Here is a 26,751-nt window from a genome sequence, read left to right on the forward strand (position 1 = left end):
TGGATAACATGGGGCACCTAGCTTATATCTATCATATGTTTCTCCATTGCCTTTTGGGTCACCTGTGATTTTAGTTGTACGGAAATTGTAAATCTGTCCTTGCTAAGTAAATACACCCAAGTGATCTTCCTTAACCATTTCATCCATAGTAGAGAAGTGGTCCTTCCCCTTTAGAACATGTTTTTTCTTACATTTCATTTTGCCCACCGCAGCCCTGTTGTAATATCTTCTGAGCTACAGATAGATAATTTTTCTTGGGAGCTCAGAGCAGTTTTGTTTTTTCCCTTAAGCATTTTACTTCCAATACAACACTGTCAGATATAGCTTCCTTGGTTGAGATTTACAATTCCTGTTAGTAAGAAGAATATGAAAACAACATCATCTGATTAAATGAACCACAATATTTTCTGCAGAATATACAATTACTTACAACACATTGTACAGATGGACTAAATTAAGGCTGTGTAATACATTGAAAAAAGCTAGCAGAACTGGATTGGATGGTAAATGTTTCTGAGGCATAACATGGCTTTCTTCACAAAGCATGAAGAAATCTTTAATTGCATCCTCTTGCTTATTCTGCAGACTGTTTCTAAGATAGCTTCACTTTGCAAAATGAAACATTTCAGTATGTCAGAAAATAGCATTGAGTCCTAACCTGTCAGTCATTTCATTAATTTGCAAGCCTGATTGAAAGCTGCAGGAAAACTGGTCTTAGGGAATAGTCATAACAGGTAGTTACCCAGAGTTTCTAACAAAATCAGCAGCAACATGGCTGGGAAGTACAATGCTCTCTCTATGCTCATCTGTTTTTTTTTTTAGATTGATAGTCCCCAGTGAACTTTCCCCAAATGAAGAAACAACAGGGTTCAATGAAAAGAGCATGGGTTCTGGAGTCAGAGGACCTGGGTTCAAGTCTTACCTCTTATGCTTGCTACCATAGGCAAGTCACTTTACTTTTCTGGACCTCAGTTTCCTCATGTGTAAAATGAAGGGGTTGGAGTAAATGGCCATGAAATTGTATGGATGGTGAGCTCACTGAAGATTGCCTTCAGTGACCTGTATGTCTGAATTCCAAAGGCTTATGGCTAGGGAGATCTTACTCAAGCTTCAAAGCTGGTAAACCTATATTTCCTCAGTCCTGACACCTCTGTTAGGATATCAATTTAAAATAGGATTGTATATGACTCTAGTGCCCTTCTAATTTTGGGAAGAAAGAGCTAGGGATCTATCTCTTTAGAGAAAGAATGGGAGCCGAAATAATGATGAATTTTTGCATGAGGTGGGATGAGCTTGCTGAGGATTTGGGAGGGACGTTAGTTGTTTATAGGCATGCCCTGTAAAAGGTGTGGCTTAGATTCCTTTGCCCAGTGGTTGCATAACACAGCCCCAGTCAACTTCAGTTGTGCCAAGAGTCGTCAATCATTCTCTAAAGAATCTGACTCATGTTTCAACAGCATAACTGGCAATACCCATCTTGAAACATTAACTGTTGGGAGGAGGCTCGGGAGAGGGAGGCCATAGGTAGGAGAGTGGTAGTAGGGGCAGATGAGGCTTGGGAGGTGGAGCACACAATGGTGACAGGGTCCGAGTGGCCTCAGGACACATAAGGGTGCAGCTACTGGGGGCCAGTGGAGGAATTTAAGAAAGAGTCAGCAGGCCAGGGGTCAACTGGGGAGGAAACATTCTCCCCTACCTCATTTTTTTTTAAGACAAAGGCTTAATGATCCTACCCTAGGTGGAAAACATAATATTTAATTTCTTAAAAGCATTAAAAAGCTTTGTAATATTTTTGCTTTTAGTCAAGGCAAAAACCAGAAAGGTTAGAACAAAAAGTTGCATGGTGATAAACATTTTATTGTTACATGGAGCAAATTTAGTAAGTTGCCACTGTGCTGGTGCTGAGATTCATTGCACCTTATCCATAGTTTGACTGGTCCTATGATAGCAGACATAGCCTGCCAATAGATGGATTTCTATCTTGTCCTCCGTTGGTATGATTTTGGGAACTCAGGGTCACTTGTGTGCCATCAAAGACTGGGAGCAGGAATAATGCTTTATTGCTAGACATTATGGAACATCACAGTCTCTGAAGACTTAAAATTATGAGTAACCCAAAGACAAAGGAGAGGTGCATGTTGAGGGTAAATAGGTTATGGTCTACGGTGACTTGTAGAGAAGAAGTGGCCAAAAAGACATCCTCAGGGACATGCATGATTGGAAAAAAGAGGCTGACCACTCATGTGGCAAAAGTGAGGGATAAAAGATGGATAACCTGAGAGTTATCCTGGTATCTGACAGATATTAGAAAGTCTAATTGAAGGTCTCTAGGGTTTGATGAATCTTTTATAGAGAATTTATAGAAGGACATGGACAATAGTAGCAAAGGATGAGAAGACATGGAGGAGTTGCAATTTGTCTGATGGATGGAATACATCCATTGAAGATAGATCTACTGAAATATCAAAATCTTAATTGAGAAATCTTGGCTAATTTCACACGAAGAAACAGCATTAAAAGAATTACAGAATCTTAGAGTTGGATGGGACAGCTAGGTTGTGCAGTAGATAGAATATTGGGCCTAGAGCTAGGAAGACCTGAGTTCAAATCCTGCTTCAGACATGTTCTAGCTGGGGACTTTGGATAAGTCACTTAACTCTGCCTCAGTTTCCTCATCTGTAAAATGAACTGGAGAAGGAAACGGCAAACCACTCTAATACCTTTGCTAAGAAAACCCCAAATGGGGTCATGAAGAGTTGCCTGAAAAAGACAAGAACAACAACAACAAAAGATTTGGATGGTGATAGAGATCACCTAGTCTAGCCTCTCTTCCAGTGCAGGAATCCCTTCCACAGCATTCCTGACAAATGGCTGCCAAGTCTGTGCTCAAATACTTTAAGTTATGGGGAACTCCATATTTAAGGAGGAAATCTGTTCCATTCCGGTACAACTCTTAACTGTGAGTAATTATTTTTTTAGCACTAAGCCAAAATTTATCTACCTGTGGCTTCTACCCTGTTGGTTCTAGTTCTGCCCTGTATAGTAAGACTGCTCCCTCTTCCCTGTCATAGCCTTTTAAAAGTTTAAAAGATTCTATCATGTGCCTGTAAAGAACAGGGATATCTTTTTTTTATCTTTTCTGAACTCTAGAGGTGACTTTTGTATTGGGATGAATTCTTCTGATTTTGAGAAGATGAGAAAAGTTCTAGTGAGCCTACTTGTCTTTCTCTACTCATCCTGTGGTTGGGGTTGGGGTGGGAGGGAAGGTTAGATGTCTAGATATCTATAAAATTAAATTATGAGAAGCAGTACAGTATAGTAGATTGAGTGCTGGACTTGGTAGCAGGAAGACCTGGGTTCAAATTTTGCTTCTGACACTTATTAGCAGTGTGATCGTGGGCAAGTAGTCACTTAATCTTTGAACTTTAGTTTCCTAATCTGTGAAATGGCGATAATATCTGTAGTCCCTAACTCACAAGGTTGTTGTAAGGATCAGATAAAATCATTCATGTAAAAGCATTTAACAGACTTTGAAATGTCTCATAAATGTCACTTATTATGATTAGTTAGCTAAAGGATGGTGTATTACTATGAGTAGGGCTATGTAGAAGCTTCTTGGTTGGCTGAGATTCAATCAATCAACGAACATTTAAATGCCTACTATGTGAGGGGCACTATGCAAAGTATTGGGGATGCCAAAAGATGTAAAAGTCAGTCCCTGCCCTCAAGTAGTCCACAATCTAATGGTGGAAACAAACAGACAAATATGTACAAGCACAGGGTAAATATGAAGTAATTAAGAGAAAGGCACTAGAATTATGAGTGGTTGGGAAAGGCTTCCTGTAGAAGATGGGCTTTTAGTTGGGGCTAGGAAGTCAGGGAAGGAAGTCAGTAGAGATGAAGAAAGAGAGCATTCTAGACATGGGGGACAGTGAGAGAAAATGCCTGGAACATTAGCATGGCACATTGGCATTAGAATGATTAACCAAATATTTTTAGTCCTGAAAAGAAAACACCATTCTTTCTCCAGGGCCACAAAAGGTTTGGAAGCAGTGTGGCCACTCCCAGGCCATGGCGAATCCACATATCCAGGCTAGGCTTGGGGGACTATTAAGATAGATGGGGAAATTTAAGGCTGTCCCACCTAAGATGGGGTAGATTTCTTTCTGCACTTCTAATGGCCTTACTCTAATGTATGATTTCTGAATTTATATTCTCTTTTTCTTGGGAATAAGCCCTAGAAATTCATTCTTCTGTTGGAAATAGGGAGAAAGGGAAATGGGTGCATAAAAAAGAGTAGCCTTGGAATCAGAAAAAAAACTGAATTCAGATAGGGTCTCTGACATTTACCAGATGGGTTACTAGAGGTAAATTGCTTAATTTCTCTGAGCCTCAGTTTTTTTCATCTGCAAAATGAGCATAATACCTGTAGTAGCTACCTCATAGGATTGATGTGAAGCTCCTATCCATAATTTACAAACTTTAGAGTGCAGTGTAAATGTTCCTTATTATGATCATCATTATCCTCCTCCTCATTATCACTGCCACCACCATCAGAGACATAGAAATGGTCAGAGGGAAGGGAGACTAACAAGTCAAGTGTCTGAGCATTTAGGAGGTGCCTACCAGATTCCAGGTGCTATGCTGAGTGTTGGACCAGTAGTTAGCCTTTGGATATATGGCAGATCTTTGAACACAGGGACCCAGGCTCATTCAGGGACCCAAGGAAAGTCCAAGAACATAAGGTCCTTTCATTGGGTTTCAGAGATCAGGGAAGTTTTAACAACATCCATTAAATCATTCAATAAGCATCGATCTACTATTCTCAGGTACTGTGCTAGGCGCTAGGGATATAATGACAAGTGTTGAAACAGTCTGGGCCCTTGAGGAGAGGGCACCGATATTCCACTTAATAGTTTACTGTGGAATACAAAAAGGCAAAAGGGAAAAGGCTAATAATAATAATAATGATGATGATGATGATGAAAGAATGATATATAATTTATTTATAATATGTAATAATGATAATAGCTAGTATTTCTATAGCATCTTAAAGTTTGAAAAGCAAACACACATGTATGGACACATATATGTATGTATGCAAAAGTTGACATATGTTAACTTATTTGGTCCTCACAGAAAACCCTGTGAGGGAAGGTGCTATGTTTATCACTGTTTTATAGATGAGGAAACTGAAACCCAAAGAGGTTAGTGTCTTCTCCAGGCTCACACAGCTATTAAATGTCTGAAGCAGCAGTTATATATAGGAAGAGTAGCTGCTGTCCTGGGATGCTGATGGGTTCAGTAGGGCTGAATCCTGGCATCCTCTATGTCTCCTTCCCTCTTCTCCCTTCACATTTTCTCTTTTCAAGTTCCTTCAATTACAACATGGTTTCTAGACCTTTCACCTTCCTAGTTACATCCTGTCTTGAACACACACGCCAGTTTGTCAATGTCTTTCTAAAATGTGGTGCCAAGAACTGAATATAATATTTCACATGTGACCTTTAAATTTAATTTTTTTTAATTTTCTAAGACAACAACCTTTCTTCATGGACTCATTTCTTTAGTTTCAAGCTTCTTACCATAAAGTAGTAGAGGTCCTTAACCTTCTCACTTTCATGGCTCTGTTCAACAGTCAGGTGAAGACTATGGACTCCTTCTGAGAATAATGTTTTTAAATGTATGAAATAAAATACATAAGATTATAGAGGGAACCAATTATGTTGAAATAGAGTTATATATGCATATATGTATATGTACACATGTGCACATACACATGTATAGGTATACACATACATACATATATATACACTGTGTGTATGCATATATATATATACTATGCATATATAGATGTATATACATACAGATATATATATAATATACATATACATGCATACACACAGTGTATATACACAGCTATACACACATATATGCATACACATACAGGTATGTGTGCACATATATATGCATGTATTCATATATATGTGTGTATGTACACACACACACAGAACAAGTTCACATACCCCAGGTTAAGAACTAGTCAAAAAGAACATTCCAAACAATAGCTATAGGGAAGATTCACTCACCTGTGAATTGTTGGAAACCACCAGTGCAACAGCCCATGGAACGTTATTGAAAGTTCTTCAAAAGGGAGTTAAAAAAAAAAAAGGACATGCACAAGCCCAGGTTCTATGTATCACCAAAAAGTCATGGAGAGTGCTACTCACATAGGAGCCATAATCCACTGCCAGGGTCTGTAGAGCCCACGGGAGTCCCAGGCCAATCAGAATGTCAAACACATTGCTTCCGATGGAGTTGGATACAGCCATGTCACCCATCCCTGAAAGAACAAGAGATAACATGTCCTCAGGGATGGGGGAGGGATTCCAGTAGGCCCTTGGGGCTTCAAAACAACAGACCATTCATGGAGTTTCTTCCTAGTTGTGTTTTGATTTTTTTGTTCTTTTTTTTCAAGCCAGATTGTCTTTTCTCATGGAGCCAGTAACACCGATGGCAAGAAAATGAATGAAATTTCACATTCTTTCCTTCACATTTCCTAAGCAAACAAGTGACAGGTTCTGATGCTATTCTATTTGAATTGTGCTCAAATTTAATTTAATTCCAGGCTCTTTATGATCTATGTGATATAGATTCTCTCGTGGTCCACAAATATTTTATAGATTTATTTCTATTACCTTAGAGATGCTTTCTTCCCTTCCCCCCCTCCAGGGCCCAATTTATTCAAAGACAACTTTTATATACCCCGAGAAATATAAACAAAAACTCCCCACATCTAAACATTACTGGTATTACCAGTATTTTCATTTGCTAAAAGGTGGTAGATATACCAGAAGGTTATGAAGCAATCTTAGAAAACAAATGGGGAGGGGAGAGGAATCTAAGAATTAAAAAAAATGCTTCTTAAGGGGACCCAAACTCATCCACATTAGCTGCCTACCTGTTCTTCTTTGAAACTAACTGTTCCTATTGCTTTTCAAATCCTCACACATTTCTTGTTTTAGAGGACATTAGACAGCAGAGTGGATAGAATGCTGAACATGGAATCAGGAAGACCTCATTCTGAATTGTGTCTCAGACATTTGCTAGCTAAGTGATTGTATGGAAGTTACTTGTTCCTTCCGTGTCTCTGTTTGCTCATCTGGAAAACTGGCACAATAACATCTTCCTCACAGGATTGCTGTAAGGATCAAATGACTGTGTTTTATAGTACTATCAGTTCTTAACATTACTTGATGGGTATTTCCATTGATTAATATTAATATACAATGGTATACTTTATTTTAGGGAAGAGACACTTTCCTAAAAAGTTGCATGGAAACGGAATTTCTGCAACTGTTATATTTTAAGTGCATTAAAGTAGTTTGTTACACAAATTTACTGTAAATCCTCCCATAAAGTTAAAGAAGCATTCCTTAATTTAGCTTTTAGCACATAAAGATGAAGAAATGATGATGAGTGAACAACTTGCCAAGTTTAGTCACTGCAGGCTGCTTGGAGAGGGTGAATTGTAATCTGTGCTTTGCAGGACTTTCTAAAAGCCAGTATGTAGGAGCAAGTCTCATCTGAAGGCAAAGTGTCCCAAAGTTAGAAAGCATCTTTGGGGATTCTGCCTAGATAGGTACTCTTCTTTCTCTAAGAGTAAAATCCTACAACTAGTTTATAACTTGTCTTTTTTTGAAAAGCATCTTCCTTATTGACATTGGATTTATTTGACCCATGTTCTCATTCAAAGACAGTTTGCTTAGAATTTACAACTCTATATTGCAACTGGAGTCTTGTGAGATTTCCCTCCTCCTCCCTTCTTCCTCTTCCCTTCTTTCTTCTCCCCTCTTTCTCCTCCCTTCCCTCTCCTTCCTTCCTTTCCCTTTCTTTCCTCCCTCCTTCCTTCCTAACCTACCTTGTCTTGCCACAATGAGGCTGGCCATGCAATCAGGCACACTTGTCCCAGCTGCCAGAAATGTGATCCCCATGATCACATCAGGAATACCTAAAGTGTAGCCAATAATTGTAACCTGCGAGGAGGGAAAATGTATTGTTAGGAGGTGTTCAGGAGAGCCTGGGACAACAAAGAACAGGATGCTTTTAGCCTGTGTCTGCGTAGTCTCACTAGAAGACTGAGCTTATAGCACTATTCAGTTCAATGATGATACGTAAGGTTTAGAAGCAAGATGTTAAATTTTCCAAAGTTGTGGGATCATGGAAAAAAATCACAGTGCAGACAACATGTGTGGCATTGCCAGAAGGGCTCCAAAAAAATGTGTGATGGAAATTGACAAGTGGTGAAAGGGGATTGCTTTCTCTTACATCCCATCCCAGTCTACCCTATCTTCAAATCACTCCATCTCTCTCTCTCTCTGTCTCTGTCTGTCTCTCTCTGTCTCTGTCTCTCTGTCTCTGTCTGTCTCTGTCTCTGTCTTTATTTATTTATTTATTTAGTCTTGAAGCCTAGTACTGTGTATTCAGGCAAGTTTGCTCCTTGTCATTTTAAAGATGGAAACACATAGAATAGAAAACTATTGGCGAGCCGAAGAGACTTCATCGACTACTTTATCTGACCATACCTAAACAGGAATTAACCCTAGTAAGTCGCTTCTTGATTGCCAGAGACAATTTACATAAAAGAGATTTCAGCTATGGAGAGTGACAACAGGTGGCATCTGGGACATTTCAAAACATTGCCAAAAATTAAGTGGCAAATATTCTTATCCCCAGTGAACAGACAAGGGAACTGAAGCAGAGAATAGTCAGGTAAGACAACATCACAACATGTACCAGTGTAAAAGCCACATGAGATCATAAGACCAAAGCTTTGAAGGGGGAAGTAACTTTAGAGAACATTCAGGAGTCCAGTCCCTTTGTTTTAGGTTGTGCAGTGAGTCTGACATCAGGGAGACCTGAGTTCAAATCTGACCTCAGACACAAACTATGTGACTCTAGACAAGTCACTTAACTTCTCTTTGTCTCAGTTTCCTCAGCTGTAAAATGGGGATAACAATAGCACCCACCTCCCAGGGTTGTTGTAAAGGTCAAATGAGATGATAGTTGGTAAGTGCTTAACACAATGCCTGCCACATAGTAAGCAATGTAAAAATGTTATATGTGTGTGTGTGTGTGTGTATACACACACACACACACACACACACACACACATATATAGAATTTATTTATTCATTTATTTACTAATTATTACAGATGAAGAAAGTGAAGCCCAGAGAGGTTAAATGAACTGTCCAGGGTCACACAGCTAGTAAGTGTCTGAGGCAGGATTTGAATCCAGCTTTTCTTGATTCCGACTCCAATACCTTATCCCTCAAATAGGAATCCAAGCAAATTTATTGTGGCTGCATGTTCTAGTTTGGGAGAAGTGGACTTGAACAGCTGAAACTGACTAGGTCATTTTAGGATAGCACTTGATTTTCCCCACCCTCTATGAAATTACAAGAAATGCAAACCATATGTTGTAAGTAGCACAATTCTGTGTGGTTCCCGGTGCATCAGAGTGTGAAAGCCTAGAGAAGCATATATATGTACAAAAGCCTGACTACTCTCTGAAAGCAGTTTGAGAGAATTGTTATTTTCCTGTTGAGAGAATTGGGAGAGTTTAGTTAAAGTCCTCTGGGATACCTTGGCTATCATCCTTTTAAAACCAAGAAACATGTGCAACTTTCCTATTTAAGCTGAATGGCACTTGGTGTAGACTTGGGGTTCTCTGAATGCTTGCATTCTCCAAGGAGAAATGTCGTTCTATTTAGAAATACATTCAATTCATATTTAGTGGCTCTGAAAAGCCTTTTGTGAAACGGAGTTTGGTTTTGTTGGCTTAACTACGAATGCCCTAGCTAAAACTGACCCTCTTGGCCAAACCTTGCTTTTTCCTTCTAACCCTCAGCTTATTCCCTGTAGTTGCCTGGTTTGGCTCAATTGCTCTTGGACTGAAAAGGAAATGCTATTCAAATTGCATCCTCACTATTCTTACTGATCCAGAAAAGTCTCCATTATCCAGCAGCTAATTATCCAGGTGGCCTGGACCAGCTCGCTTTTTTTCAAGGCTCATTAGCACCTCAGCTGGAGGAAGAGGGAAAGGGAATGCTTAAGATAGGAAATCAAAGGGGTCAGTTTGATTACCTTATTTACCCTTTGCCTCTATATTAAGAGAGGGTAGGAGACAAACTGTTGGATACACTTATTACCTCCATGACAAACAGATAAATCATTTTGAAGCATCAGTGTTAAAATGATAATGTCACATCCATCATTATCTATCAAATTATCTATACCCTAAATTTAATTCTTTATATGCATCCTGATACACTAAACAGCAGACACATGCTAGGTTAATTGAGTCTTGTGAATTTAATAATTCAATTCAGCAAACATTTATTAAGCACCCACTGTAGGCAGAGCATTGTGCTAGATGCTGTGGGACGCAGAGATAACACATGAGACCTGTGCTTATGGCATTTGTAATATTTTGCACACATGTTAACTTTTTCCCATGTCCAATTCTGTAACATTAGATTACATCCTTTTCCATAGAAACATTGACTTTTAGGGACAGAAGGGATAATAGGGTCTTTTACAACCACTGTGGAGCAGTGGAAAGAATACTGGACTGAAGAGTCAGATGACTTGAGCAAAGCATTAACTTCTCCAGATCCCAGTTTTCTCATTTATAAAATGAGAGAGTTGAACAAAGTGAACTCTGAATTTCCTTTTTTCTGGCTCTAAATCTATGATCCGTTTATTTTATAAATGAGGGACCCAGAGAGATGAAACAGCTTGCTTTATCCACTGTCACATAAAGGAAGGATCAGATCTCAGATCCTCCAAGGAAAGCCCAATTTTCTGAATTGCTTTGGGTTTTAGTTATAGCTGCAGCCACTAATCTTGTCTACCCTCAAGAGGTAGTGACACTGTTGTCTGAAAAGCTTCAGGGCTAGTGAGGGCCTGAGGACTAAGCATTTGGTGCAACACTCACCATCCAAACCATCATATAGGAGAAGGCTGCAATCCACAGGGTGGAAGAGGCGAATGTCACCATAAACCACTTCTCCCATCGGGGTTTGTTGCAGTTGGGGACAGTGAAGTATAAGACCAAACTCAGTGGCCAGGTGAACAACCACTTCACTATTTCCGATTTGCCAGCTGGAAACAAAAAGGGGGGGGGAGAAGGAGGGAAGAAGAAAATATCAGATGACTTAATTTCCCATCTTCTCTGTCTCTACTTAAATTCTGCCTGGGCGGCCACATAACTAATAGGGTTACTGGGTATCTTAGATACCTCAAACTTAGCATGTCTAAAACAGAACTCATATTTTTCTGAAACTTAGCCTTCTTATAAACTTCCTTGTTTGTGTGTAGAGCACCACTGGTTTTCCAGTTACTCAAGGTCATGTTCTTAGAGATTTCCTTGACTCTCTCTGTCCCCATGTTCAATTAGACGTCAAATCTTGTTAATTCTACCTCTAATTTCCCTAATTTATTATCTTCTCTCCCCTCATATTATCACCACACTAATTCAACCCTTCATCAACTCTTCCCTAGAGAAAAATAAGTTTTTATTGATTTTTTTCACATCACCATATTTTCTCAAAGTATCCTTCCCCCTCCATGTACCAAAAATCCATCTCACATGACAAATGGTATTTTTAAGACAACAAAAGAAAAAGGGGAAAAAACCCCCAGCATAACTGATAACATAGAAAAAAAGAGAATAAATACCACATATAATGCTCATGGATCTTCTACCTCTGCAAAGGAGCCAAATGGGGGTGTCTTTTTGTATTTCTTTTTTCAAGCCATGCTTGTTTTTCATAATTCGGAAACATTCACTTTTGATTCTCTTTGTATTTCTCTTTACATTGTTCTAGTCATTGTCTCACCTAGACCCTTATGAGAGCCTCTTGAGTGCCCTACTTCTGGAATATTTATTCCCTCTTCAATTCACTGTCTTCATAGCTGACAAACTGAGATTTACAATACACAGATCTAACCATGATGCCATTCAAAAACTTTAGTGGTTCTCTATTGCCTCTTAGATACAATATAAAACTCTCAATCTAGCATTCCATAACATGGCTGTTACTTACCTGTCCAGTCTTATTTCACATTGTTCCTCTTTAGAAGTTCACCATTTCAAACCAAGTTGGCTACTCCTCCTACACAATATTCCATCTACCATCTCTCTGCCTTACATTTGGAATGCCTTGTCCCCTGATCTCTGCTGCTCAGTATGCCTCTCTTCCTTCAAAGCTCAGCCCAAGGACTACATCCTATAGGAGGCTCCCTGATCCCTCAGGTGTTAATGTTTTTTATTTCTTGATATTGCTTTTGTATCACTTCAAGTGTACTTTGCATTTACTTATGAAATTCTTTGAATGTTGGGATTGTTTTCATTTTTGTCTTTGCACTCCCAGCACCCACATCAGTGAATTCTATGTACTCAATAGGTGTTTAATATATGTCTGTTGAACTGTGTACTAATGTCTTCCCTGAGTGGGAGCTGATCTCAGAGTCAGGAAGTTCTGGGTTCAGGAGGTTCCTCTGATACTGACTGTGTAGTTCTGGGCAAGTTACTTAACCATTTAGTGTCCCAAGTGATTCTCTAAGACTATACAAATTGCCAAGAAGTTTCCAGCCTACATTTGTAGAGGAAGTCCTTCATGAGGAGCTCCCTTCACTGAGGAAATCTTTAGCCCCAAGGGTTTCCCATGTGCCAATTGCTCTGTTGGGGTGCCAATAGAAAGAAAAGAGGGAAAAAGAAAGTGATCTTCTCCTTCTTGTCATTTTGCCAATTCTCTGAAGTATGAAGCTTGAAGGTCTGTGGGGGTGGGGGAGGAATCACTTGGCAAATGAAAAGAGGCAGTAAAAGTCAGAACTTTTGGCTGGAAGAGAAGGGGTAAAGGGCCAGTTAAGAAGGTCATTTGCCTTTTTTCAGGGTACAAGAGGTAAATGACTATTTTCATAGTTTGCTTTACAGATGTTACTGTTAATACAATTAATTTTAAAACTATTTATTAGGTGACTACTATGAGTGAGATACTGGTGATACAAAGATGAAAAGTCCCTGCTTTTAAGGAGTTTACATTCTAGGTTTATTGAAACGGACACAAAACATAATATAATCTTTGTGAAATTAAGGAGAGGAAAGAGAGAATATAGTATATTTAAATGGAGAAACAGAGACCCAGAGAGATGATAGGACCTAGGATTCGTTATTAGGGCCAGGAGTAGAATGCAGAAAAACAAACAAAAAATAGATCCTCTGGGCTATGTCTACTGTACTTTGTTGGGTAAGTAGAAAGCCCTCAATAAATGCTTGAAGAGTCAAGATCAAGTATCTTTCTCAGGATGTTACTACTCCTTGGCCAGTAGGCTAGTGTGAGTTCCATCAACTCTCGCTTCTGTTTCTCTTTTGGGACAGGAAGTAGGAGACCCAGACCACAACTGCTGTCAAGTTACTTGCACCACTGCTGACGCCAGTTAAAAGTCATTTGTTTAAACAATTAGGTGGAGAATTTTAATATCAACCAAGTACCTGGCATTGGTGCACAATTGGAAAGGAAAATATGCACATCTCATTTCTTTTTTTTAAAAGAGGCCAAGGCTTTAAGTAAATAGTTTATGTCTTTGACACTGTTAACTTAAGAAATGTTGAACTCTGAATATGCAGTCTATTGTTGGAAAGAGTGAAGGGCTTTCAGAGAACATAGCGGCACCTTGTGGAATTGTTACACATTACATGTGTCTAATGGGGACCGTTGAAGAGGGAGTCCCTCTGCTTGCTGATTTCAGCATTTGGCTGAAGGAAAGACCATATGAAAGATGTTTCTCCTGATAATGATAATGTAGGTTTGCAAATTAACTTTGCCTCCATTATCTTGGAGCAAATAGGATTTGTGATGAGAGAACAAGCAGGTAATTTTCAAGTATGGCGCAACTGTGACAATCTAGTCTTGGCCACTGGGCTATTTAAGGGCATTAGTTGGAAGAAAAGTAAGAAGCATTGGGAGCCTGGAGAGAGACACATAAAGGGAAGTTAGAGGATGCTGAGGACAGGTTTTTCCTCCTCCCCAGTTTTGCCTAGGTCTACCTTGCCCTTTCTTCTTCCTTCATCGCAGAGACCATGAGAAGAGAGGTAGCCTCCTTGTGGGGACAGAAGGTGCTACAACATTGAAGAGAGAGAGCATGGAAAGATAGTGGATAAAGTATGAGGAATAGTAACAACAAAGGAGAGAAAGAAAGAAGCTGAAAGATGGACTCCTACTTAAGACATCATAGATAACAGTTAAGTAGCTATTGTTTGCCTTAGGTAGCCAAGAATTAGCTGGGGGGGGACCCCCCCCCCCCCTGTAGGCTTGCAAATGAACTCTTACCATAGAAAAGGTAATAATTGTCAACAATTTCAGGACTCCCTATTTCAATATATGTGGAGTTAACAACAGTCAAGCATATGCTAGTTTTGGTGAATACATTTCCCAGAATTTCGTCACAGCCACCAATCTGACAGACATATTTTGTCTACACTTTGCTGTGATGGATGAGCCATGCATCCATTTATTCAATCTTCTTGACATACCACTGTGCATACATTGTCCCTCTACCCTCTTTGCTACTGCAGTTCTGAAAACAGTAACTAAATCAACATTACCAAAATATTCCTCCCTGGCTACTGCTCCCCTATCTGTGTTATCTTCCCCCATTAGAATGTGAGCACATTGTAGGTCTGGCACATTGCAGGTCCTTAATATATACTGGCTGATGGATTGATTGTGAGGATCAAATGACTTAATGTATACTAAGAACTCTCTCAACCTTAGGCACAATATAAATGTCAGCTATTCTGGCTCTTTTGGAATCTGGTTGAATGTAGTAATATCCCTAATGTTTATGCTATTTAATCTTGGCTGTAAGAGCTTTGCAGCACCATGAAATAGTTGGTGACAAAATATTTCTCATTTCTTGATGAAGTCTTTGTTTTCTTTTGTACTTGTAAGTGGACATGCATGCGGATTTGCATTGGGGAAGGGGAAGTTGCTTTTAATCTGTATTACTCAGTTTAAAAAAAAGGATGAGAAAACTATATTGTCTAATTTTGACCCCCTATTTTTTTGCAGGAGATAGTTTAGCTAAAGAATTGTTCATAAAAAACCAGTTTAATATTTTTCAAATCTTCTAAATTTTAGAAGAGAAATGGCATGGTAGTTCTTAGTGGGCAAAAAAGCAAACCAGTAAAAAAATCTTTTTTCTCCTCAATGGTCTTATAAAAAAAATTTTCAGGACTTTTGTATGCATTCTATATTTTGCTGTCTCATGGAGTAAGAAAGCACTTAGCTCACAAAGAAGTTGGAGATGCAGAGGCCTCCTCTTACGACAAATTGCGTTCATTGTGATGGCCTAAGCTTTGACTACTATGGGCCCTCTTTATTTCCAGGCTTTGTCTTTTTTGTCCTGGTGCTTCCATTTACTGTTAAGCACAGTCTGAGGCTAGTTCCCTCATGCTCATACACGTTTCATTTCGTGCAGCCTCAGCTTTGGACACAAATCTGTGTGTCCTAAGGTTCACCACAAGAGGGGAAATGGTAATAGGCAAAGATCACCTGGGAACACAGGATTGGGAGCTGGAAGGGACTTATTGAACAATGAGTCTAAGCCATCATTTTATGGAACAGGGAACTGATGACTAGAAAAGTGAAGTGATTTGTCCAAGGTCACCTAGGTCACTTTTCTCCTTCAAACTCTCCCCATCCTCTTCACAGGCTTCAGGTACTGGCCATTAACCCTCATCTCTGGCAAAGAGGTGAAGGGAGCTTCTGAATTTGCTTGATGTAGCCTCTGCATCAGCTTCTCAGCAGCTTCAGGATTGTGTGAAAGCCACTGATCTGCCTTTGAAAACTAGGGCATCTCAAGAAATACACCAACATCAACAGGCAAAGCCCCCCTCCCAAACAACAACAACAAACTTTTTTCTCATTTCTTTTTCTGAAAGTGACCATTGTCTTTATCTATCTGAGACTGGAGGAGATACATAAGCAAATTTTGTTTTTATTACTATAAATATAATTTTTTTTTCTGTTGTCAAACTTCTGGCTAATTCTCATCAACTGGCAGAAACTAAGAGATCAGCCAAGCAATCATTCAACCAGGGTTCATTAATTACCAACTGTATACCAGACATTGTGTGAGGCGCAGTGGAGCAGGTAGGGGGCACAGACCTTGAAATAGGAAGATCTGAGTTCAAATGGCTTTAGATACTTATTAGCTGTGTGACCCTGGGTCAGTCACTTAACTGTTTGCCTCAGTTTCCTCATCTGTAAAATAAGCTGGAGAAAGAAACGGCAAACCGCTCTGGTATCTCTGCCATGAAAACCCCAAATGGGGTCATGAAGAGCCAGACACAACTGAAAAAAAAATGACTAACTGAATTGTTTGAGGCAGGGATACAAAGACAGAGATGAAATAATCCCTATCCTTAAGGAGATGCTTTCCAGGTTCCTTAGAGTTGTTGTTACATTATGTATCAAAAACTAAGAACAAATTTGAATTGATATTTATTAACACATTTGCAATTCTTTTTTAAACTAGCTATGACAAATATGATAATTGTAGACAAAATAAAGATTTAAATAATACATTTTTGATATTAAACTAACAATCAGTTCAGATGCATAAAAGGTGTTAAAAATATATTAACTATATTAAAATTCACCCTGCCCTATTTCAATTTCCTGAGTAAATGGGGGGTGGGGGAAGAATCTTATTAAAATTACTGGAAATTGTATATTTTTAGTTTCATTTGACCCAATGAAACCACTGTGAAGCTGTGGTTTCATTGACCACATGACAGGTGGTGGGCGGCAGAGAAGCAGCTTTTGATTCTCAGAGCAACAAATGATCTTTGCAGTTTGACTACAATAATCAATAGCAGAATGAATACGCTCCAATTCTGATTCTTGAGAGAAATCCGTGAGAGAAAGCTGCCGCAGACTGGCAGGGACACAGATCTGTACTTCCTAAGCATCACCACAAGAGGGCAAATGGTGACAGGCAGAGATTATCTGGGATCACAGAATTGAGAACTGGAAGGGAATTACTGACCATTGAGTAGCCCATCATTTTACAGAATAGGAAACTGATGTCTAGAAAAGTGAAGTGATTTCATCAAGGTCACCTGGATAATAAATAGCAGAACTTAGACTCAAACCTTGGGCTTCTGCATCCATGACGCTATCATCCATTTAAATTAACAGGCCTTAGGGATGCAAATATAGTTGATCTGTTCAAAATAATATCTCACAAAACTGATGAGTGCAGATTGAAGCATTTTTTTTCATTTTATTTTTCTTGCTTTTTTTTTGCCGCATGGCCAATATGGAAATATGTTTTGCATAATTTCACATGTGTGATGGGTATCATGTTGCTTGCCTTCTCAGTGGTTGGGGGAGGGGCTAGACTAGGAAAGGAGAGAATTTGGATCTCAAAATAAAAACATGAATATCAAAAAAAGAACAAAATAATAGCTCATATTTCTCCAATTTCTTGTGATTTACAAAAAAGCTGGTTTTATTAAAGTGAGTTAGGCAGGACAAATATTATGTCTACTACACAAATGGGACAGCTAGGTGGCACAGTGGATAGAATGCTGGACCTGAGTTCAAATGTGATCTTAGACACTTGCTAGCTATGTAACCCTGGGCAAGTCACTTAGCCCTATTTGCCTCAGTTTCCTTATCTGTAAAATGAGGTGGAGAAGGAAATGGCAAACCACTCCAGTATCTTTGCCAAGTAAACCCCAAATGGGGTCATGAAGAATTGGATATGACTGAACAACAATAAAAGGTAATAAAGAAACTGATATATAGGCATACCTCAATTAACTCTTGGGTTCAGGTGCATTCTGTGGGCTTTTAGGTTAGAGTTACAGAACACGGGAATTTGGCTCATAATTTCAGGGACAATCATGCCTGGAAGGTGAAGGGTATAGTCAAGAATGAGGCCTTCTTGCTTTAGCAGCAAGATCCTGGGCCCACAAATGAGGTGTTTTTAGGAGTTGGCTCCAGGGGATAGTGAGACAGAGGAGAGAAGAGGTGTCTTTAACTGAGTACTCCCATGCCCCATTTCAGTGGAAGGGATGACCCTGGCTCAGGGCTACCCTGCAATGCCCCAGGGCTATCGAGGAATTGCTGGAATCCCTGGCATGAGACTGATAACTTTGGGTTGCTTTAAGTCTCTCTGGTTCTTGAAACTTGTGCTATAGAGACAGAGTCCTGTCAGACCACCCCAAAATGGAGCAGCAAGCCAAGGATTTCCAACCATTATGGGGAGATTAACTGAGGTAGCATAGAATTATAGACTTGGCCCTGGAATGGCCCTTAGAAGTCATCTAGTTCAACTCCCTCATTTTGCAGATAAGGAAAGTCAGGTATGAGGAAGTTAAATTACTTGCCCAAGGTCACCCAACTAGAAGCTGGCAGAATTAGAATTCAAATGTGTTTTTAGTCTCTAAATCCATTGCTTGCATCTCTCACTCTTTTCCTGTTCCTCTTTTTCAGGAAGCATGCAAGGGCCCCAAAGATATGAGTGGGGTCTTTTAATAATCTGGAGGGGTGGAATTCCCTACTAGCTGTCCATCTTTGTTGATTTAGGGTTGATGAGAACTTGTGAACAGTGCCCAGAGTCTTAATTATTAATAATATCAATAGTTAACAGTCATATAGTGATTTCAGGTTTCCAAAATAACTTGGAATGGGGCCACTATGGCTAAATCTTCAAGACAGAACATCACCTAAAATTAGGCAGACAGAATTGAAGGTCTTTTGCAGTCTCTTCCCAGCATGATCTGCTCTATCATGGTAAGTAGAATTTATTTGTGCAAGGAAGCAGAAGTAATATGAGTCAAGAGTAGCAGACTGGATGATGGAGACTGGGGCTCAGTGCAGAAGCACAATGCAGTGGCCTAGACCTTGGGCCATAGTTTACTTGCCTTAACATATCTTTAAAGTCTGTCTGTTGGAATGAATATGCATACTGTATAGTAAGGCCACCAGCACATGGAAAAAGTACATGATTCACCTGGCCATTTTTCAGTCAGAGAAAGACATCAGCAAAACAAGCATTTCCCGAAGCTCAGTTGCAGGCTCCCATAATGGAATTCTAATAAAGGATTTCAGTTGGAGGAATGGAACAATATTTCAGATTATGGTAGTTAAAGAGACACAAGGTAGCACAGTGTTTAGACAGGCTGCCCCTGCACGTATGGCATTGGTAACTCTGGTCAAATCATTTAACCTTTTAGTTCTTCTTCTATAACTACTACAACTACTATGACTACAACAACTACTACTACTACCACCCCCATCACCACCACCACCACCACCACTAGTACTACTACCACCACCACTACTACTACTATTACTACTACAATGATTTATAGAGTGGGCTAAGGTTTGTAAAGTGCTTTACAAATATTATCTCATTTTCTCCTGACAAGTCTAGGAAGTTGGTACTATTGTTATCCCCATTTTGCAGAGGAAACCGAAGCAGAAGTTAGATGACTTGCCCACGGTTCCTCATCTAGTAAATATCTGAGGCTAGATTTGAACTTAGGTGTTCCTGACTTCAAGCCTAGTGCTCTAGCTACTGCACTACTTAGACAACAACAACAACAATAATAACAGCTAGTATTTATGTAGTACTTACCTTGTGCCAGACCCTGTGCTAAGCACTTTAAAAATATTCTCTCCTTTGATTCTCATAACAGCTCTGGGAGATATATACTATTGCTATCCCATTTTACAGATGAGAACATTGAGATTAAGTGACTTGCCCACGGCCACATAGCTAGCAGTGTTTGAGGCTGGGTTTGAACTCTGGTCTTCCTGACTCCAGGCCTAACACTCTATCCACTTTCACCACCTACCTGCCTCTAATATATGAGACTATGAGTGGCAGAAGATGCTGACCTACTTTGGTAGAGGAAGTTTCCTCACATAGCAGTTGCCTATAATAATTAAAGCATATGTCCAGCCCCCTTCCCCATTAAGATATTTAAAATTTATTTATTTTTTTCTTATGGCCTAGGAGGAAAAGGAAAATGTTTCAGTGAGTGGCAAAAATGGCTGATTTTTTTTCTACCATTAAAACACTGCCAAAAGTAAAAATTTGATAGGCCTGGCCCTGCTTTTCTTAGGGAAACTAATATGTATGGAGCTTCTTACTTATTCTTGGTTACTATTATTTTAATGGTAATAATAAGAAGTAACATTTATGTAGCAATTTAAAATTTCTAAAGCACCTTATATATGTTTAGAAGTTGACCATGGAGCAAGTTCCTACTCAGTCCCTAGAGAGCTCTGGATTACATACTGCACGTTGTCTATGACCTGATTCAAGTGCGAAAGGATTAAGGCCCATGCCACTTTTGCATGGGCCCAGGACTGGCTTTTTCAATAACGCAGAATAAGCACTAATAGGACCACAGAATTACGGAACTGAAAGAAACCCCAGAAATCATGTGTTCCAACCTATACCTAAATAAGCATCCACTTTGCAATATCCCTGAAAAGTGATCATGCCATCTTAACTTTAAAACCTCTAGTGAAGGGAGAACCCCGAAACCCATTCCACTTTTTGTCAGCTCTAACCATTAGCAGATATCAAGTTTAAATACATCCCTCTACAATTTCTACCTGTTATTCTCAGTTTTTTTTTTCCTCTGGGACTAAGCAAAAAAAAAATTAGGCTTTAAATTGTTAGATTGTTAGAAGGAAACTTACAGACCATTTTATGCAAGTGTGTCATTTTACAGATGAGAACTGATTCCCACAGGAGGACTTGCTTAGGGTCACAAACTTAGTGTACAACAGAGCTATGTCTCAAAGTCAGGTCTTCTGACTTCAAATCCAATGTCCCTTCCACTATATTATGCTGAAATCTAATCCCCTTTCCATATGGGATAGGGGCTGGACTTTGTAATTTTGTTAGTAAGGAAGTACTTGGTTGAGGAAAATCCCTCTACAGGTTGATACCTTCTCTACAATGTAGGTCTTTAGAGAACTGTCTAGAGACTTGCCCAAGGTCACACAGCCAATATGTATGATAGACACAATATGAATCCAGGTCTTTCTGGCTCTGATGCCAGCTCTTTACCCATTATTTCACGTTGCCTTTGTCTTCCACATGACAGCCCTTTAAATACTTGAGGAAAGCTATCATGTCCCCTTGAGTCTTCTCCATATTAAACATCTCAGTTCCTTCAGTTGGCCTTTGTCTGGCATAGTTCTCTGGTGCCCCCAATCATACTGTTTCTTCATCTATGCATTTGTGCTAACCTTCCAATGAATTCCTTGTACTGTTATGTCTAGAACTGCACACAATATGCCAGATATGGACCCTCAAGAGGCCCATGGATGGATTTCAGAGGGTCCGTGAGCTTGGATGGAAAAAAGCCAACCACTGAACTTTAACTGAAATGACCATTTCCTTCAAATCCTTCAAATATATTTCCTTTAAAACATTATTTTGAGAAGGGGTCCCTAGGCTTCACTAGGCTGACAAAAGAGTCTATGACAAAATAAAGGCTGAATCCACATTAGACAAAGCAAAGTACAGTGGAACTCTCACCTCTAGAGTTATGGATGCTATACCTCTCTTAAAACTGTCTAAATTCCCATTCGTGGTATAACTGAAGGAAAAGAAGAAGTCCTCATTCCCTCAAAATGACTTTCCCACTCAGGTGAAATTCCACCAGTACGAGACTTAGCCTCACTTTCCTCATCTGTAAAATGAAGCTATTATAAAGAGTGGTTTGTAAAGCTCAAAATGAGGTAAAATCTGTAAAATACTTTTTAAACTTAAAACTACTATATAAATACCATTATTATTATCCTATAAATACCAAACTCTTTTGGAAAACACTAAGAAAAGAATACGGGAAGTATAACCAAAACTTCAACTAATTATAGACTTCATGACAAAGAACCCCAATTACTACTAATGATGATATGCCACAGATTAAATCTTGCTGTCTGGTGGATGCCACTCACTGACACATTTTCCTTTTCCTTCTCTCCTAGGCCATAAGAAAAAAAATAATTTAAAATATCTTAGTGGGGAAGGGGGCTGAACATGTGCTTTAATTATTATAGGAACTGCTATGTGGGGAAACTGAAGGGAGGCTGGAGGCAGAGTATTTAGGCTCAGGTACATTCTTCTCTTTACCATTGCTTGCTTGGCTCAAGTCCCAACAACTTCCCCACTGTAATAATTTTCCTGTGTATGCTGCTGGAGCAGCAGCTTTCAGCCTTCTAACTACTATCTTGTTCAAGCCAGTGGATGGGTACACACCCTGCATGTGGGGCACCAAATCGCCTCTTTCTCTACCTCTTCTATCTTTCTCTTGCCTTCCAATGGGCTCCCCTGTAGCTTTCTACTACCTGGAGACTCCAGTTGGAGTTCACTGGTCTATATCTATATCTATATCTGTATACTATATCTGACCCCTGGGCCCAGATGACTCTGGAGGAGAAAGTGAGGCTGGTGACTTTGCACAGCCCTCCCTCACTCAAATCCAATTCAATTGCAAGTCATGTCATCATCTTCCTGATGACATGATCCTCTTTGAGACTGAAGGACAAACCACACACTGGTAGCCAAGCCTTGGCACCATTTCAAATGACCAGTGACTATGATTCACACTTGAGTGTGTAAGCATTTCTTTACTATATCAAGGCTTAATATATGTGATTTATTTGTTATAATCCTATTACAAAACTAGAGAATACAGCTTCTGAGAGCCTATCAGGATGCAGCATGATAGAGGGATGTTAATATTGAAATTCCATTAAATGATGAATATTCATTCAACCTGGAGTTAGTAATTCATGTTCATATTCTTCATTCAGTATTTATTAGTGAATGGAATTCAACAGAGGTACATAATAGTGTGTATTTTTATATTCAACATACATGTGTTGAGGCAGCTAGTATATAGAATAATGGGCTTGGAATCAGGAAGACTCATCTTCATGAGTTCAGATCCAGCCTCAGACACTTAGTAGTTGTGTGACCCTGGGCAAGTCACATAACTCTGTTTGCCTCAGTTCCTTATCTGTAAAATGAGCTGGAGAAGGAAATGGCAAATTACTCCAGTATCTTTTCCAAGAAAAGCCCGAATGGGGCCACAGAGACACGACTGAAAATGACTGAACAAAACAAACAAACAAAAATACATGTGTATTGACTCATTAGATGATGAAAATTATTCTTGGGCCCTGTGGGCTTAAAATTATTCCCAAACACAAACAAGGACTTAGGACCTCTTACAGGGTGGGTCGAATGGAGTGTAAGGTCCCTCATCATCATCATCATCATCATCATCATCCTCTTCTTCTTCTTCATCATTCTCATTGTTCTCATTGTCCTCGTTCTCATTCTCAGTTTCATTGCCAGCCTCAGTGACATCATCATCCCTTCGGGTCCCATTCGCACCCCTCTCTGGGGCATTGCTGGGTCCTGTTCCATTCTCAACAGCATGCTTGATGGGAATTTTTATGGCCACCTCTGACTCTCCATTTGCATATGCTCTGCTGTTTATTAATCTTTGCCTCTGGAGGGGAAAAAGTTCACACATTCTTTACTTGGCTAGAGTAACTGAAAGGATTGTAAATGGTGCAGACTCTTGGTAAGTAAGGGCAGACCCCAAATGCAGTTTGTCAGGATTTATATAACCCAGTCATGAAGAAGTGGCATAGGATTTTCCAGCAGACCCTGGAGTCACATTTAAATGAGCTACTAAATAAGTCTGGTGATTACTCAAAATAATAGCTAGTTCAGCAAATCTTTTGCATGCCTGCAAAATCCAAAGTGCAGACCACATAAAGGTATAAGTGGTAGTAGGGTCATTGGGACATGGAATATCTTTATATTAATTTCATCAACAGCCTCTTTAAAGCACCCAGCTCTCATAGTGCAAGCTCTCGTGATGGTATATTGTTAAAATGGAGGCTGAAAACTGTTAGGAAGCTAAGAGAGAAGGTAGGGAGCCAAGAGCTGAAACACACACACACACACACACACACACACACACACACACATACACACATCCAAAAGGGAGTTGAGAGAGTGATCTAAAATTTTGTCTATACCATAGTTAGATTCCTATCTCATAAAATGTGATGGAAAGGATGGTGAAAGAACTCACCTCTAGCTGAGTTAGCATTGAGCTTTTGGGAAATGGCTGTTGGGCAATTATTGGTTGTCTAATATAACCAATGCAGCCTGGTCTGGTAGAGAGTGTTGCACTTGTTATCAGTAGGACTTGAGTTCTAATCTGCCTCTGATACTGAAAGAACTTGGCAGGCTGCTTCTTAGTATTTCAGTCAACTTCTTAGCACTTACCTACTAAGTCCTATCTACTACTTATCTAGTATCCAAGATCCTTTACTGTCTCCATCAGTGAAATGAATTCCCTCACCAGCACTTTTGCACCCTAATGAAATCTCAGTTCATTAATGTTTTGAATTTATAGGTAGAAGCTTTGTAAGTCAGGTTCTCTGAAAACATTCCCTCCCTCCACTTTTTGCCCCATTTCCAGAAAAGCTGGATGTTACCTCATTAATCAACATGCGGCTGGCCATGGAGAGCCGAGTTTTGGGGGGAAAATGGCTGGTAATCATGATCCGGAGCCCGGCCTCAGAAAAAGAGAGCTGATGTGGATATGCTGATAGTAGCTCGTCCACCATGATCACTGAAGCTTTGCGGTGGAAATTTGCTGTGTATAAAAGAAACACTCAAGTCAGGATGGGGAGTAGCAAGATATATCCCAAGTACCACTTAGAGAAGAGTCCAAATCGCTAATCAAAAGTTTTTTTGTGACAAGTGAAAGGTGTTAATCAGTAGTTGTTTTAGAGGAAATTCATATAAATTGGGCTCAGTTTTCTTACTGGTAACAAAATGGGCTTGGACTAGATAATCTTCAAAGTACCTTTAAACTCTAAAAGTGGAATGTGACTCAGTGTTACATTCATCATTCACTTAAATGTTAGCTAAGCCATTAGAAAGTAAACTCTTTCTTTCAATGGTCTATTCTTATTTCATTCAGATGTGTTCAGTAGAAAAATAGTTTTCTCTTGACTTCCTTATCTTTACCTCTTTAGTTTTTCATGTGTGTGTGTGTGTGTGTGTGTGTGTGTGTGTGTGTGTATCCTCTCTCTCTCCACACACACACACACACACACACACACACATACATTCCTCATTTTCAGGAATGTTTATAATGATGTGTTAGTTACTTCATAATTCTCTGCAGGATACAGTTTCCAATACTAAAAATCTAGTTATTTCTCTTATACTTGCCAATGAATATGAAATCTTTTGGCATCCCATATCTATAGTCATGCTATCCTAGAGTTTCCCCCTGTTTTCTAAGCCACAGATTTCTGAAATAATCTTTTAAATATATTGAATAAACTTGAACTAATTACTCTGGTTCTCTGGGAGTATTCCTTCTTTGGAGTATAAACAGGCCAGAAAATAGAAGTACTGGAATGAAGCCCCAGTGCAGAATGGAACCAAATAACTAAGTCCCAAAGATCTGGTCTTTCATGAAACATGAACATATTTGCCAGGAAACATTTTACAAGTTCTTTAATTTACAAAATGGAACAATCATCTTCAGACTTCAATGGGAAGGGCAGGGAAGAAATTAGAAATAATCTGTAGGTCTTAAAATTTTTTGATACAAAAAGAGCTTGTGTGAAACAGAGGGGGAAAAAAAAAGCAAAACCTCAGCAATTCAAGGGGAAGCTTTGAAAAGGAAATTAATTAAGTCAGAATAACAGCTATGTTAATGAAAAATAAAACATCACAGCTTGAGTTAAATTGCATGTGCTGCCATATAAAGAAATAGTATTTGTTCAACCTAATGGAACCATCATACTAAATTATTGCTTTTTAGTATTTCAGTGAATTAGTTAAATGCTCTAGTTGAGTCTCTTTGAAAAAAAAAGTAATTTTCTGTGCCCATTTCAAATACTGGAAAGTGAGGCTGTGTAACTTGAAAATACATTTGGACTGTTGTACCACCTTACCTCGTTAAGTCACCAGCTATTGAACTGTTGACATTTAGTCTAAGAGCTTTCACGAGCGTTTTTTAGGCTGGTTAGTCTCCAGATATGGACCTCTGTTCTCTTGCATTTGAAGATGAACTGGGAATAAAGGAAGAGCTGAACCCTTCCCTTCTTTAATCACCTTCCCCAGGAGACTTCCTCCTTTAGGTGCCCAGTATGGGATACACAATAGAGGATGCTTGATCATAAAAAATGTTTGGTTGAATATCTGGCATTTTTAATCCTAATAATCGTGATCAGCTTCCTTGAGCAGTTGCCCACACCCTCTGTGAAGCTTTGGAAATAGGCAGAATGAGTAATTTTCTAGCATTTCCCTCCTGGAGTTTGTTACCTTCGCGGTTACCTTTCTTAAGGAGCACTACCGTGGCATCACAATTGCTGTTGTCATCAATTTCCGCGTTGTTGGCCAAGCCATTGACCATGTTCCCAGCACTCTTTGTCCTCCTTTCAAAGCACTGATGTATGCAAGCATTGTATCTGAAGGGAAAAAAATGAAACAGAAAAGGATTTCAGGGAGTTTGGACATCTTTTCTCCACTCCTGAGCACAAGTGTGGGTGTTCCAATGATACTGCTTCATCTACATGGCTTTTATTGGCCTAA

General features: G+C 39.4%; 1 protein-coding gene across 2 annotated transcripts in view; it reads right to left on the reverse strand.

Moving 5' to 3' along the window:
• SLC24A3 (solute carrier family 24 member 3) overlaps window positions 1–26,751 on the reverse strand; it is a 745,252-nt gene that overhangs the window by 44,354 nt on the left and 674,147 nt on the right. The window contains exons 10-15 of one of the 2 annotated variants that reach the window (XM_020986733.2): window positions 26,482–26,627; window positions 24,633–24,793; window positions 23,347–23,629; window positions 11,003–11,169; window positions 7,922–8,036; window positions 6,231–6,343 (exon numbers count right to left, since the gene is read on the reverse strand). In XM_020986733.2, coding sequence (XP_020842392.1) covers window positions 6,231–6,343; window positions 7,922–8,036; window positions 11,003–11,169; window positions 23,347–23,629; window positions 24,633–24,793; window positions 26,482–26,627 — 985 coding nt within the window. The remainder of the gene's footprint in view (window positions 1–6,230; window positions 6,344–7,921; window positions 8,037–11,002; window positions 11,170–23,346; window positions 23,630–24,632; window positions 24,794–26,481; window positions 26,628–26,751) is intronic. The other variant, XM_020986740.2, reaches the window with a different exon arrangement.

This window comes from Phascolarctos cinereus, unplaced genomic scaffold (assembly GCF_003287225.1).
Source record: "Phascolarctos cinereus isolate Bilbo 61053 unplaced genomic scaffold, phaCin_HiC Scaffold_2;HRSCAF=192, whole genome shotgun sequence".
Taxonomy (NCBI): Eukaryota; Metazoa; Chordata; class Mammalia; order Diprotodontia; family Phascolarctidae; genus Phascolarctos; species Phascolarctos cinereus.